The sequence below is a fragment of the Leopardus geoffroyi genome, chromosome B2, assembly GCF_018350155.1.
Source record: "Leopardus geoffroyi isolate Oge1 chromosome B2, O.geoffroyi_Oge1_pat1.0, whole genome shotgun sequence".
Taxonomy (NCBI): domain Eukaryota; kingdom Metazoa; phylum Chordata; class Mammalia; order Carnivora; family Felidae; genus Leopardus; species Leopardus geoffroyi.
The window spans coordinates 78,740,236-78,755,285 of record NC_059332.1 but is presented as its reverse complement, the minus strand read 5'-3'; the positions used below and the strand labels follow the sequence as shown (position 1 = coordinate 78,755,285).

The 15,050-nt window shown below is 37.6% G+C and overlaps 1 protein-coding gene across 6 annotated transcripts in view; it reads right to left on the bottom strand.

The window, feature by feature from the left end:
• Positions 1–3,031: 3,031 nt before the first annotated feature.
• The window catches only part of ORC3 (origin recognition complex subunit 3), a 62,675-nt gene continuing 50,656 nt past the window's right edge, over positions 3,032–15,050 (bottom strand). For 2 of the 6 annotated variants that reach the window (XM_045498981.1, XM_045498985.1), the window contains 7 exons: positions 14,025–14,158; positions 11,707–11,786; positions 10,454–10,554; positions 6,636–6,777; positions 4,777–4,893; positions 3,961–4,040; positions 3,032–3,421 (listed from right to left, as the gene is read on the bottom strand). In XM_045498981.1, the coding sequence (XP_045354937.1) occupies positions 3,316–3,421; positions 3,961–4,040; positions 4,777–4,893; positions 6,636–6,777; positions 10,454–10,554; positions 11,707–11,786; positions 14,025–14,158 (760 nt within the window). In that variant the 3' untranslated portion in view covers positions 3,032–3,315. Of the gene's footprint in view, positions 3,429–3,960; positions 4,041–4,776; positions 4,894–6,635; positions 6,778–10,453; positions 10,555–11,706; positions 11,787–14,024; positions 14,159–15,050 lie in introns of all 6 variants that reach the window. The other 4 variants (XM_045498982.1, XM_045498987.1, XM_045498983.1 and 1 more) reach the window with 3 other exon arrangements.

Below are 15,050 nucleotides of genomic sequence, written 5' to 3'. Positions count from 1 at the left end.
CCCTCTCTCTCTGCCCTTCCTCTGCTCACACTCTCTCCCTCTCCCTCAAAATAAACTTGAAAGAAACTTATTTGCCTTGATAGAAGTAGGAAATTATGTTAAAAAATATTATATTCTTAGTCTATGGAGGCATTTCCACTTGGATGTTTAATAGAGGTCTTAAAACTTATGTCTAAAACCAAACTCCTTATTTTTGCCTCTCAAACTTTTCCTCCAAATCATCATTCCCAGTCAGTTAATGGCATCTCTATTCTAGTTTCTCAGCCAAAAAACAGTCCATCTAGTAGTCTTGGTTCCGTCTCCAGTCTCACCATCTCTTCCTTAGTCAGTGATTGCCCAATTGTGGTCTTGTGGTTTTTGTTTTGCTTCATCTGTGTCTCCTTACCACTTCTCCCAGTCTCCTATAGCAGTCACAGTGATCATTTAAAGATCTAAATCTTTTACTTAGATGGCTTCCTACCCTAAGTAAAAGTCAAAGACTTTTACAGTGGTCTACAGGGCCCTAAATTACATGCATTCTACCCCACCTTCCTTAATTCTGGTCTCTTGCCTGCTCACCCTGCCTATCCCACATTGGCTGCCTCCTGATCCTCCCATGTAGTTTGTATATTCCTGCTGTTCTCTGCCAACAGTGCACGTCTATAAAACTTCAGGGGTAAATCTTTTACCAACTTGTTCAAAAACTCCTCTCAGTGAGACCTGCCGTGACTACTATTTAAAATTGCAGCTTGATATCCTGGTTTTGTTGTTTTTTTTTTTTTTTTCTGTAACACATAACTATATAATTATCTGTTCTTCTGTTAGAGGGCAGTGAGGGCAAAGATCTTTGTTCAGTGAAGTATCACAGTGCCTGGAACAGTGCCTAGAGTATGGTATGTACTCAGTAAACAGTTTTTTAATGAATTTCAAACTACTACAGGGTTTGCAGAGTAGTATTTCATCGAACAAAGATGTAATGAATCAGAATATCCCATTTTGGTATTTTGGTTTTACTATATTAAGAAATGGACGCAGAACTGAGGTGACACTTAATGCTCCAGAAATCCCACTAATGAGCTTCATGAGCTTTAATTTCATAGCTTTTTTGGATATTCACTATAAAAACAACAGTTTCCGTCTTGCTACTCTGACCTATTCTTTAAAGTAGGTAATAAGAAAAGTGGTTCAGTGCATGATACGCATTCAGGTAGCATGAATTCAACTAAATGCCCAACAAAAGAAAAACGAAAGCAGGGCTACGACTTCTCAGGGTGCCTCAGAGGTAAGCCTGTCTGTATGAGGCCAGTTCCTCTGTACCTTACAGTATAATAAGCAATTTGCTCTGAGTGTCCTTGAAATTCATAATTTCTAAACATAATTTTCTCTGGTGCTCACTGGCACCATTTGAAAGCTGGAGGAAATCACATTGTAGATATTGATGGTGTCTTCATATTAACAAGACATGGGATATTGGAAAACTTTTCCCATTGTCAACTGCCTCGCTTAAATAGGCAATAGGTGGAAAATCCTCAAAATTATCCATACATTCCCCTTCCTTAGATTTTACCAACTGTTACCAAAAATGAAACACATGGTGAAGGCACATTTGACTGGAGGGGAATGAAAAAAAAATACTGAGCTAGTTGCTGTGAAGGTAAGTCATGGAGACTTCACAGAATAGGAATTTATTCTTTGCTTTAATCATATGCATTTGACAGAGGCTCTGCCTTTATGGATTCCAAAGTGTCAAATGCCTCTATGTGTCCAGTTTCTTCCTTATGGTGGTGCTGTTTGTGTCTGCATATCACAAATTCCTTAATTTCCACGTTGATAGCTCTTTGTGCACATATGTACATGTGTTTACCACTCCATGAGAAATCCTGGCATCTTTAAGATGATGAGAAGACATTTACCTCAGAGTAATGCTACTCTGATAATTGTCTTTCTAACAGCTCTACAGGGCTAAATGTTTTCTGTTCTGGCATGCATTTGATCTTATTTCTGGTACCTTGGGATTTCCCTTTGTTTTAGAGCCTGGCAACATTTTGACAATTTGTTTTTGAGATCTAGTGCATCTAACATTTTTGTTTTTGGAGCAGAAAGAGGGGTAAGGGAGCAGTTACCCAATAATGTCATTTCAGCCCATCATGTTGAGAGGACAAAGATACTCTATACTATATGACATGTCTTTACACACTCCAGGATTGAAGTTTAAGCTATCCATTAAATTTCTTTATATTAGGGACACCTGGGTGGCTCAGTCAGTTAAGTGTCCGACTCTTGATTTTAGCTCAGGTCATGATCTCCTGCTTCAGGAGATGGAGCCCCACATCAGCCTTGCTGACAGCACGCAGCCTGCTTAGGATTCTCCCTCTCTGTGCCCCTCTCCCCGCTTGTGTGCACGTGTGTGCTCTCTCTCAAATAACATTTAAAAAAACGTCTTTATGTTAAAATTTAATTACTTCTACATTCAAGTTGACTTCAGCACACACACAAAAAGCCTATAATTACATAGTTCGTACTAAGGTTTGTGAAACAAGCGAGTTTCTACTGAATTTGATTTTTTTCCCCCTTGTGGTCATATCTTCATGGTAATTTTGGTAAGTGAATACTCTTAAAGATATGTCCCAGAACTCTCATGGGAGTAGAACATTAAATAATGAACTCAGGGTAGCTTTGTTTCACTGTCTTGAGTTCTTGTTATGGAAGAGATCCGGATGTCATTCTATTTGGACTTTACTTTCCTCAGTTGGATATCCTAAAATTGAGATGTGATTTGTAAAGATCTTACAGTCTCTACAACTCCATGATGGGTCATTCTAAAGTAGAATATTTACTGTATTTAAGCATAAAGCCAAAGAGCTTGGGATTTAAAATTTTTTCAGACTAAAGGAAATGGGGCAGCAGAGGCAGTTTTAGAACCTCTAGTCACTAGGAGAAATAAACCTGTAGAATATTCATTTTACTTACTATACAATTTACTAAAGGGAGGAATGCCAGTTCAAGAAACTGAGGGAGCAGTAATGAGTACTATTAAACAAACTGCAAAGAATTTATACTCCTGGATAAAGGAATTTATTACATTTATAAACTATGGGTGCTCAAGAACATTTATAATTTAGAAATGACTGAAAACTGCAGTGATAATGTGCGAGAGGTTTTAGTTAAAATGTAAGCATATCATTTGTTGGATTCTAAAGTCCTCCAAAGGTATTTTGATATGTTCCTGTTTGGGGTGAGCAGTCTATTTGTGGTGAAGCATCACACAAGGATTATACATTTCTCACCAACAGTCTCATGGTGGTTTATAAATATGACTGGTGCCCTTTTTGCTTTCTAGCAGCCTCCCCATGTTAGCCTTGCCACATGGTCAGTCTTCTGTTTGGTAGGTTTTATAAATCCTAAAAGTTCTAGTTCGGAAACAGCTCTAATAAATCGAGCACTGGAGGCTGTGGCTAAGGAAATTTGCCATATTTTTTGACAAAAAGGTTAAAATCTCAATGTTAAAACATCAGTTGTTAAACTGAAGTAAAGTTCAAATATCTATTCCTAAATTAAACCGTAACCCTTACTGGAAAACATCAAATGTAATTAGAATCCACTGTCGACAAGACATGAATGGTAAAGTGCTTAAAGCTTACCTAATTCTAATTTTTCTTAGTCTGAAAATTGCTTCCCCTTCAAATTCTAATAGTACATCATCGATCACCTTAGAAAAACATAATTACAATGACAGTTATGGGACATTTTTGCTAAATTCGGGAGTATGACCTTGATACAAGTTTGGGATTTGGTCTCATTTTAAACTTGGAATAAGTGTTTAGAAACAAGTTATTCTGGGATGGTATGGTTAATATTAACAAGTAATAATGTTGTCTGGGGCACATCTTTATAAATCTCTAAAATAAGTCTGGAGAAACTATAGGCTGATACGCCATGTAAACCTGGACATTGTAGAACTGGTTTTTTAAAAAAGGATACTGGATGATTTCATTCCTTTCTTCTGAGGTTATAGAATTTGCATCCATTTTTTCAGCAGCTGTCACAACTGTTGCAAAAGCCTTTTGAGAGACAAGACAGAAGAAAATAAAAATCTCTATCACTGCCAAGTATCTTTTATTGCATTTGATGACTGTATGAAGCCAGGTCAAGTACTGCTGCTGATAGCTGGCACATTTTTAAAATATTGCACCAAATTTCAGATTCTTAAAACTAATCTTCTTAGAAGGTGCCAATCATGCATATTTTTAAATGGTGACATCTGTTAAATACGGCCTCTGACAGAGTTAACTTTGTAATGTTCTTCTGAGGATGGAAAGAAGTTATTTATCTTAGTAACAACAGTCCTCGGTTGCCTTGCCAAGCATTCCTTGTACTTCCTGATTGCTACATCTGTTGTATAGCTATTCCAATATTTTTTTTGTTTTATGTGATAAGGGAAACACTAGTTAATAATACACTTCTGTGGAATAACAGAACCAACCTAAACTGTTTAGCTCCTGCTTACTGTTAACTGTAGGGGTAGGTCACATACTTATTTTGACCTGGCACACTCACAAAATTCACTTGGTTGAGGTGTGGAATCAGAGTGCACGGGACTTGGAGTGGGACCGCTGAATGACCTGCTTATCTGGAGGAGATTTTGCAATATGAGGGGATTTACGCTTTCCAAACAAAAGAACAGGGCATTAAAAAAATGAAAGATGAGTTCCAAAGTACCAAAAGTATTAAAACCCCAGGAGAATGGTCACGGATGGCAAGGCAAATATACAGCTTGCTCTTTTCCCCCTGACCTACCTCTGACCAGTCCACAAGGTTGATTAGCCTGCTACACTCGAGGTGCAGTTTATATGCTATGCAGATGTCCGGGGCGACATTTGGAATGCAGCCTTCTTCACTTTTCAGTGCTTCATTCTAAAAACAACAGTAAACTAAGATGTCTGCCTTTTAGAAATGATTAGGAACACAAGCAGCCATTAATGAACCCTCAAACTAAATTCAGTAAGCCAGTACATGGGAGTCTTTGGTTTCCTTTATTTAGTGAGCTGCATTTACTAACAGTTACTTAGCTCTTGTTTTGGATTAGGTCTTCATCATCATCCCCTTACCTCCTAGTCACTGGAAGAATAATCAGGATCAGAAAACAAGTGTATTTTTCATTTTAATCCAATTATTAATTTTTCAATTTTAATCATGCATTATTATTTTCAGAGACCCTAATGCGTTTGTATTTTCCATAAAAAGTTTATGGACTTTCTTGGGATTTTCAATAAAATGCCACTTCTAACACTTGTAATTATAGCAATAATTATTCTCTATTAATACCAACATACCACTACCAGAGTTGTAAGTTACTTCTCAAAAAGCTGTCAAACACTGCAGATCCTAACTAACTCCTACAAAAACCATCTTTTTTAACTTGTTTGAAATCTATAGTTCTTACTGAGACAATCTCTCACACATACATACACATGGAGGTTGTAATATATCCTCCCCAAAGACTCTTAAAATCATACCAGATCTCTACTGTGACCTACCACTGAAGAGAAATTTTAATTTGTGTTTTATATAGTAAAAATATTTTGTGCTTTAAATATGAAATATTCAAGCTCCCCACTACCACCATCATTGAAAACCACTGATTTCTATCTTCCTACTCAGTATTCTCTTGTAATGCTTAGCATGCTAGCTTGAGTGCCATTTTGGAATAGAAAACCAGTAAAGTGGAACATTCTTCATAGATTTTTATGGAATCATTTCTTAAATATCTTTTGGGCCAAGATTTCTAGGTGTTTAGTTGAGTTCAAAACAAATGAATGTATTAGCAAATTGCCAACAGATTATTTCACGTATACATAAACTTACTGAAATGTTTAAAATGATGGCTTCATCTGAAGTTTTTAAAACTCTGAACTGTACTGAACTCTGTTTAAAAAACAGCTTTTTTTTTTTTTTTTTTAAGTCTCTTTTGTGAGAGAGCATGTGTTCAAGCAGGGGAGCAGCAGAGAGAGAGAGAATCCCAAGCAGGCTCCGTGCTGTCAGTGCAGAGCCCGATGCAGGGCTTGATCCCACAAACTGTGACATCATGATCTCAGCAGATGTCAAGAGTCAGATGCTCAACCAACTGTGCCACCCAGGTGCCCCAAGAAAAGCTTCTTGGAGTTAGCAAATATGTCTGGGTTTTAGGAGTTTCATCCCTGCCAGATTATTGGCCATCCTCTATACTCAGCTCTTGAGATACTCTCTCGGAGTAGATCTTTCTTTGATTGAAAATCCCAAACTATTTATTTCTTATATCAGAAACCATCTGGATCTTTTAAATACTGTTTGGTCCATGATCTGATGTTATGTCTGTAGGAAACATTTATTTTCACAAGAGTAGTAGCATTATACTCTGGTGTCTTCATGCCTGTGATCTGGCATTTTACCACATGAAGGGGAAGATAATTACACACAATCGAAAGTTGGCAGCATTATTCACTGGCTTAGAAAATGCCCTCTAAAGTCTAAAGTAAAGAATTTTTTTACACCTAAAAGAGGTATAATCCTGCGCTACCAACTCCCCATTTATTAGGACTGCAAATTTACAATATTTTTGTGGTAAATGAAGCCTGGGGTCTGAATCAAACTTTCAGAGTAACAAATAGGCTTTTTACCTTGAGATAATAATAAGGATTGTTGAGTGCAGTGTGGAGGGCGATTCTGGGAGCAGCGTTCAGGTGTGCACGCAGGGTGTGGGCGGCACTGAAGTACATCACCTCGTGCAGAGGCTGTGTCTCTGGAAGCAGAAGGTATTCTCTGAAACAGCCAAAGGGAGGTAGGTATCTGCTTTTAGATAAGCACAGGTTTATTTTCAGTGTAACATTTTGTCAGTCCTCTGGAAGACTGAGCAACTTACTTAAAAAGCAAAATCAAGAACCAAAAACAAATGAAACAAAAGCCAAATATAATAGTACAGGTTCACTCAGAATTGTACCTTTTTCATACAATATTTTTTAAAACTTTCAGACTATTAGAGTTTAAGAAACTGTATTTCAGTTCTGATTTAAACCTTTAGGAACAAATGTACTTAAGTTACATTTCTGCTCAAAAGCTTTATGATACCTTACAGTATTAAAGAATACTTTCTTGAAGTAATTGTTGAGAAAACCAAGATAGCTACACTCCTTACCACAGCAGACCTGTAACTCCTGGCAGGGTTTACAACACAGGCCTCAGACAGACCTGGATTTAAGAAGTTAGGAAATTCTTTTGGGAACATGGAAAATTTTTTGAAGTTTCATAGAAATGATACGTGGGAGGTTTTTATATGTTAGAATTAAATTTTACTTTCGAAGACAGAAAAGGCTAAATTTTAGCTTCAGAATATTAGAAAACTAAGCCAACTGTTCATCACTAAAATTTCAATTAGAAAAACCACTGAAACTTGTGTTTTTTCTCTTATTTATGAGCTAGATGACAAACCAATTTTAATGAAATTTGAACTTAGGAAATAAAGCATTAAAAAGTTCACTTTCAATGTCTAATGAGCCTATCAGCTTGCCTGTGCCCTGACAGTGACATCACTCTTGAGTGGCCTGGAGGGTAGCAAATTGGAAGGGAGAAACCTTGGCAAACACAACGCAAGGGTAAGAGTAGTAAGTCACTAACTTGTTTAAAGTAGTTCATTCACATGCCTTCATAAAGATTCAGGGGACTTAGTCCTGTCCTGGGCTTTAAATATTTTAGCCACATGACAGATTTGTGTCAGTTCACCAAGTGCAGGTAGAAAAAGCAGCTGCCTCAGCCTCGCCACCAAAGAAATTACCCTCTTCTTCCCCCTGGCTGTCCTGGCTGTCTCCCCTCTTGGGACAAAATCCCTCTACACCTGCTCCACCTGTGTGGTCAGTAGCTTTAAGGAAAAGAGGACATGGAGGTATTAACCATGCACATCACCTCTCCTCATCTTAAGAAAGCTCCTGGCCCCCTGCTCATTCCACTTGTAGATGATGCTCCTTCCCCAGAGTTCATCAGAAGAAAACCCACTGGCAAAGTCTAGGATTTTGAATTGGTGCTAAGGATCAGCATTCTGTACCTTAAGTACTGCTAACCTCTTACTCAAGGTTAAATTAGCTGTAGCCTCTGGCACAGGTTTTGTAACATCAACTGCCTCCCCAGCTGGCTGGCTACCCAGTTTGTAATCAGCTCTTCCTGCACCAACCTCAGGCTGTCTCTCCCCAATCATTATAATGACTGTCATTAAAAGACCCTGTTGGAAGTCCCTGCTATGAAGTAAGGACTGGAAATCAAACAAGGCAACCAGACAGAGTCAGTTTCAGAAAAAAACTATTATCTCACATTTTTCATTTTTACTCCTCTCCCTTTTTAACATCTTTATATTTATTTAATGTTTAGAAATTCAGGTAATTCCCAAGGCAAAAGGTCTATGTGGATACCCTCAAAGAACCTCCATCAGAGGCAAAATAAAATAAATGCCTGTATTTTGTTTACACTGGGCTGCTACATTAGTTGAACAACAACAGTGACAAAACATCATCACACATTAGGATTTCTGTCCAACTGCAAATGTGGAGATTAGCATAGAAGCATACTTCTGCAGCTTATTTGCTGGGAGAAGCAGAGGTCACAAACAAAAGAGGTGGTTTTGTGGGAACTGATAGGACCACTTCGTGTCAACAAGGGCTACAAAGTTGAAGTTTGTATTCTGGTGAAAACAGTAACTTAGAAAGTAGTACTTATAATTCTCAGTAGTTTCATCAAGAACTGCTCAAGGTAAACTGAGAACCCTGTCTCTCAAAGTCTATTGTTTACATTTATCTTTAACAAACATCTTTTCTCCAGGACTCCAAACTCTTCAAACATCTGTGATGTGGTCTCCTTGGAGACTGTATGGAGAAATGGAGAGGGACTTTTGATGGATGTCAGTAGACTAGGACTGTGTGACTATCCAGAAGTCCTAGCTTCACTCTGGGCTTTGGGTGCCACATGACTCCTCAGGTCCCTTTTAGTTCTAACATGCTACAATCCTAATCTCTTCCTGCCTGGGATAGTCAATTTTGATAAAGACAGTAAATCCTAGTATGGATAATTTTGTGATTTCACAACACAGCACAATTTAATCATGCTCAACTTTATTTCGGTAACCGCTCAGAAAGGTAAAAAGTCAGACATAATTAGGTCAAAGATCACAAAAGAGGAATAGCTGTTTGATTTCAAAGCCTACAATTTGGGATTTGTAGGAACTTAGAAAGGAACCTGGCACTTAGCCTACAATTATGTTAAAATACACTACATTTTTTAGCAATAACAATGGCCACAGGTCGGTAAAGGAAAGGAGCCAGAAACCTGGGGCAAAAACTACAGAACAGGAAAGCCCAGTAGCGCAAGGTTAACAGGAGGGCAAGGTTAACTAAAGTTCTAAAAGGTCAATTCCGGCCAGCAGGTCAATTCGATGTTGCATTGCATCACTTTTACATGACACATTTCTTACTTTAACCTACCTTTTGTCACACTTGGTTGATCATTTGGACCTCTTGCATGACATTAGCAATTTCTCCCTAATGATTAGCAACAATGGCTCCCACACTGTCCTGGAAAATGGAACTTTTCACTTTGAAGAAGGACAGGTCATTTATCAGAAAACTACTCTGCCTTCAGTAACTGAGCTGTTCTTTTCGGCACTTGATTATATTCAGTGCCTAGCCTCCTGTTTGAACTGCCATTAAAATACAGAATAAGCAATGATAAATAACAGCTTTTTCCTATTTTTTAACTATTAAATCATTTTAGTTTTCACACTTCTCTCTCTCTCTTTTTTTTTTTCCCTTATAGCATGTCCCAATTGCCTGAAAGGCGGCTTAGGTGGGAAATCCTACACAGCTACATAAAATTGGCTTTTGGGAAATCTATGAATCAGAATGATCTGGGTTTCCCAAAAAGAAATAATCTTAAAATATAGGCTAATGCACTTCTAAATTACATTTCTCAACATGAATCTAGTGCTGATAATAAGTTGCACTGGTATTCTTTAGAATTAGAAGCGCCTTACTCTGGATAAAAGAGGGCATTATGGCTAGCTGGCTGTGTCTTCTGGGCTTGGCCTAGACCCATCATACTCCCAGCACAGGCAGAGCAAGGATACAGTGCAATGCAAACATTCTGTTGTTAGGGTAAAAAACACTCAGCTTTCTATTTTCACACCCCACTCCTCCAACCCCAGCCTAATGAACTAGATAGATCAAATTTAAATCTGTGTTCTTGAACTGGCAGTAAAGGAATGAACTAGTCCTTTGATGAGACATCTTAATAAGGATGGAAAATGAATCAAAATTACAATTCTAAGCTAGATGAAGGGGCCTGAAAAGCATAAAGCCTAATCTAGGAGAAAGTGCCCTGGATTGGCTATGGACAGCTATCACCCCAGTGTTATTGGGAAAATAGCCTGATTTTTAGCTCTTAAGAGCAACAGACTCACCTCACCAGACTGTCAATGAAGTTGACAACTTTTTCTCTGAGTGCTTCAAACCTGGTCTGCTTCTTACTGGTTCTTCTTAATTCCTTCATTTCCAATAAGGACTATGGATGAAAGAACATATTTTTTCTGGTGATTCTGCAACAGAAAACTCAGAGGGGAGCTCTAGGTCCACAGACAGAATGTGCACAGAAAGAGCAAGATCAATGTGGGTTGCGTTTATTTTTTATTTTTAGGGTCTGCAAAGAATCTCTCCTCCTAAGTGTTTTGCTTCAAATATATATCAAGTTTATTTCAGGGAAAAAGAAAAAGAGCAGTTCGCTTCATTGTTATTATACAGTAGAGTGCTCACAATCCACAACCCATTGGTTCATTTAAGAAAAGGATTTATATGGGGTGAGCCTGGGTGGCTGAGTCGGTTAAGCAGCCGACTTTGACTCCGGTCATGATCCCATGGTTTATGGGTTCGAGCTCCACATCAGGCTCTGTGCTGACAACTCAGAGCCTGGAGCCTGCTTCAGATTCTGTGTCTCCCTCTCTCTCTTCACCCTTCCCTAGCTTGTGCATGTGCACTCACTCTCTCCCTCCCCCGCCTAAATAAATAAATAAATAAATAAACTTTAAAAAATTTTTCTTAAAAAAGAAAAGGACTTATAAGTAGAAGGAAAAAAATCCTTACACTTTGGCCATGAGAATAAATTCAATGTGTTCTGCCTTGCTTTGATTGAAAGTTTACATTTATCATAACTTGGTATCATGATACAAAGAATGTTCTTTACTTTGACAACCAAGATCCTAAAGTTAGAATTAACTGACAAAGATTATGTTGGGTGTACTGTGGCTCAGTTCCTGCTCTCTAGTGACTATGCATTAAAAAGTCAAGTCCCTAAAATTAATGGGTTAGGTTCTTATGGATTTCTGTTTGATCAAACAAAAAGTCAAATGCATCAGATAAATAATCAGATACCTTTTTGCAACAAATGTTCCCATTTTTTCCTTACTGCTGGTTAATTCCTATTCTAAGCCTGAAGGAACAGTTTCCACCTATGTTGGCTAGTAAATTCCAGACTTTGTAAATAGAGAATGAGGATGGCAGTGGGTCAGATAAACAGGATGTTCAATTTATAAGTGTGTTACAAAATCTGCTTTGTTCCTGATTGTGGATGAAAAATAAAAACAAAAACACAGGCAGAGCTAATCTAGAGCACACACTAAAAAAAGGAGTGTTGCAAGATGCAGTTGGAAGGAAAATTTACCTTCTGAAGATGATAAAGGTCTGTCTTCTGAAGCCCCTTTGACTGTAGCCCTGAAGTATCTTCTTCTTCTTTGGCTTCTGCTTTTGAATATAAAACCAATATACAGCAACTAGGGTAAATCCATTCCAGTCAAAAGAACAAATATTTCTAGAACTCCACGGGAAATAAAGTGCACCAAAGGGAACAGAAAACTGTCGCTGGTGAAAGGTGTAGTTGTGCTTCTGGAGAGCATGAGGCTCTAAAACAACCCTCTTCCTAGTGTAAGGCAAGTTTTAGGAATTTCACATTCACATGGCTTATTTGGACTAAATCTAAGACAAGAGGATGTGGCTGCAGAATCTGCACTGTTCTAAAAGAATAAATTTCTTCTTAGCTATGGATAATTCTTCATTCAAGAAAAATATAATTTAAGGTTAAATATCTAATAAATTCTTTGTGCCATTTCATTAGCACGTAGCAGAGCCTTGAAAACCTGATCTGACACTGTGACCCTACAAATGTAATTTTAAACCCAGACTATAAAACATAGTTAAGGAACCAGAGATAGCATATAGTCAAATATCTCTACTTGTCTAATGTGTGTGTGTGTGTTGGGGGGAGGGGGTGTTAATTTTACTTTATTATTAACAGAGTATCACTTCTGAGAATAGACAATACAGATATTTCTTTACAGTGGTTTTACTTCAACTCGTAAAATTCTTTATCTTCAGAATGTTAATCATCTTAATCTCCAAACTTCCCATTTCAAAAAGCTGCATTCCTTTATTATTTAGTATATCACAATTTATTTCACCAGCTTATGTTGTTATAATATCAAGTTTTATTTTACAAAATAAAAATTGAGTCCAATTTTTTAAAAGATTGAAATTTACCTACTTATATATATTAAGTCTTTTACCTTATTTATGTCCTTAAGGGTGTCCCCTCACTGTCCCAATAACCACAGTTAAGGGGCATTTAAATTATGAATGAATGAACAAAAGCAATGAGCTGGCTTATGAGAGGGGAGCTGGAGCCCGGGTGCTAGCACTAGCTAGCTGTGGGATCTGGAGGAAGTACATTCTCTTCCTGGGCTTTAGTCTGTTTGTAACTGAACTCAATGATTTCTACACTAATCTCCAGTCCTTTAAAATATGATTTGAAAAATGGTTCAGCTCATGCTACAGTGCAAAAGAGCAATGCCTACACACAGCCTGAAGCGAACCCTCTTAGTACTGTACTTCCTCGTGCTGGCTGCTCATGTCACTCCAGCCAAGGAAACTTTCTCTTCATCTTCCACTGACCTAGCATGGCAGCTGTGGACAGATATGGAGGGATCTCAGCAAAAGCAGTTTCCTTTAATCCAAAGGATTTTCAAGACAAAGGAACACTTGCCAAATGTAGAAAGGATTGACAGACATTCCAAGTGTGAAGTATTTTCATCATGCCACGTCCAATCTATGTGCTTACATACCACGCTGCCTCATTCCCTCAACCTCCCAAAGTAAAATTTCCCTAAGTAGGGGAAAATAAAGGGTCCATACTCTTTTTGTTTGTTTTACCAAAAGAATACCATACTTTAGTGCTAGAATGAGAGCAAGAGAAGAGCCCATGAAAAGTTAACGATCAGTATCAATCCATGGTGCCCCTGGAAAACACAGAGAAGTCCTGCTGCATCATAACATGGCTACTTATACACAATCAGGCATCGCAGTATTCAGCAAATATAAATGACCGTGTGGCGGTCAGGCAAAATCAAGGAAATTACAACACTTCAACATGGGAATGCCAGGCTGCCTCAGTTCATTTAGGACTGAAAGATTATAGCTTTTATAAATCAGATTAAAGCAAACCTCATGCATATTTTGGTAATCAGCATACCAATGAGCCTCATTTTTGTGAAAGTGGTTCACAGCTATTAATTCTTCAGGCTTACAAATGATTTATGCAGTGTTTTTGAAATCTAAAAGAACTTGATGAAATGCTTAAGAAAAAACATCTAAAAGGAGTCCTTAATTATGATGCCCTGCTACTCTCTCCAATCTTTTTGATTTCTTTTTTTTTCTTAAGGTAAATGTAAGTCCTCTAAGCTGTCCATCTGGAAAGAATTTTTTTTTCCTGACCATTTGATGATCTTCATTGTTCAAACCAAATCTGGAAGAGAACCACTTGTCTTATTTGTGATTGTCAGGATATGATATTCTGAGGGTTGGTATGCTGACTGCCCATGAACTACTTTATCTCTTTATCTCTCAAACATCAGAAAATGGGGTTTTCCATGTTATTTTATTTAGTTAAATTTCATAGCCAGTATAATTGGCAAGATGCTATATTCTCACCATCAAGACTCTGAAACTGGGCCAGAAACTCCTCTATTCTCTTTGCTGTGCTCCCAAGCTGCTTTTCAGAAGAGGACTTAAAAACCTTGAAACATTTCTGAAGTATGGTCATCAGTTCATCCTTTGCCAACATCCTAGAATATAATCAGTGACAGGAGACATACTGTAATGGGAAAATTAATATACTTAACACCCTGTATATATTAAATGTTTCTGGTCAGAAAAAGATGGTATAAATTCTTCACTAGTAGCTACCAAATTTGGGGGGAGAGATTTTCCTCAATGTATGTGATATTTCAGAAGTATTTAGAACAGTTCTCATAATAAAGCTCAACTCACAAATGTACAAAGCTCTAGGCTCACAGCCTGATTGCAGCACTTACTAGGTTTGTAGTACACAGCAAGTTACCAAACCACTCTGACCCTGGGTTTCCTGGTCTATAAAATGGAAATAAGAATTCACATATTTCACAGGTTAGATGGAGGCTTAAAAATTAAATGAGGAGATGCATTTGAAGACTCTAGCCCAATGCTTACCACACAGTAGGCAGGCATTTAAGGTTAGTGTCCCTTTGCTTCAGATCTGAGACAGAAATGTCTGCTGAAGATACAACACTTAAACTAAATGAAAGCTTATTTGAAAGGACCAAAAAATATCATAATCATTTCTCTAATTATTACCATCTTAGCTATATTTTAACATATTCTATGGGCTTTATAAACATCAGTCATTAAATCCACTAAATTGTTTTAAAGGGTAAGCAATTCTGTGTGTTTTATATAGCACAGGTGGAATGGTTGTATAATGCATTCAAGGCCACAGAAGAAATCTGTTAGAAACAGAGAGAACACAGATCTTCTAAAAATTAGGATCCCATTCTCAGAACCCTTACTTATAGATCTCTCTACTAAGATCATATTCAGTAACAGAATGAAATGAAATTAGGTCAATATTAGTAATTATTAAGTGCCATGACACAAGTATAAAAATTATTTGCAGCAAATGGACCTAAAAACTGAAGACTA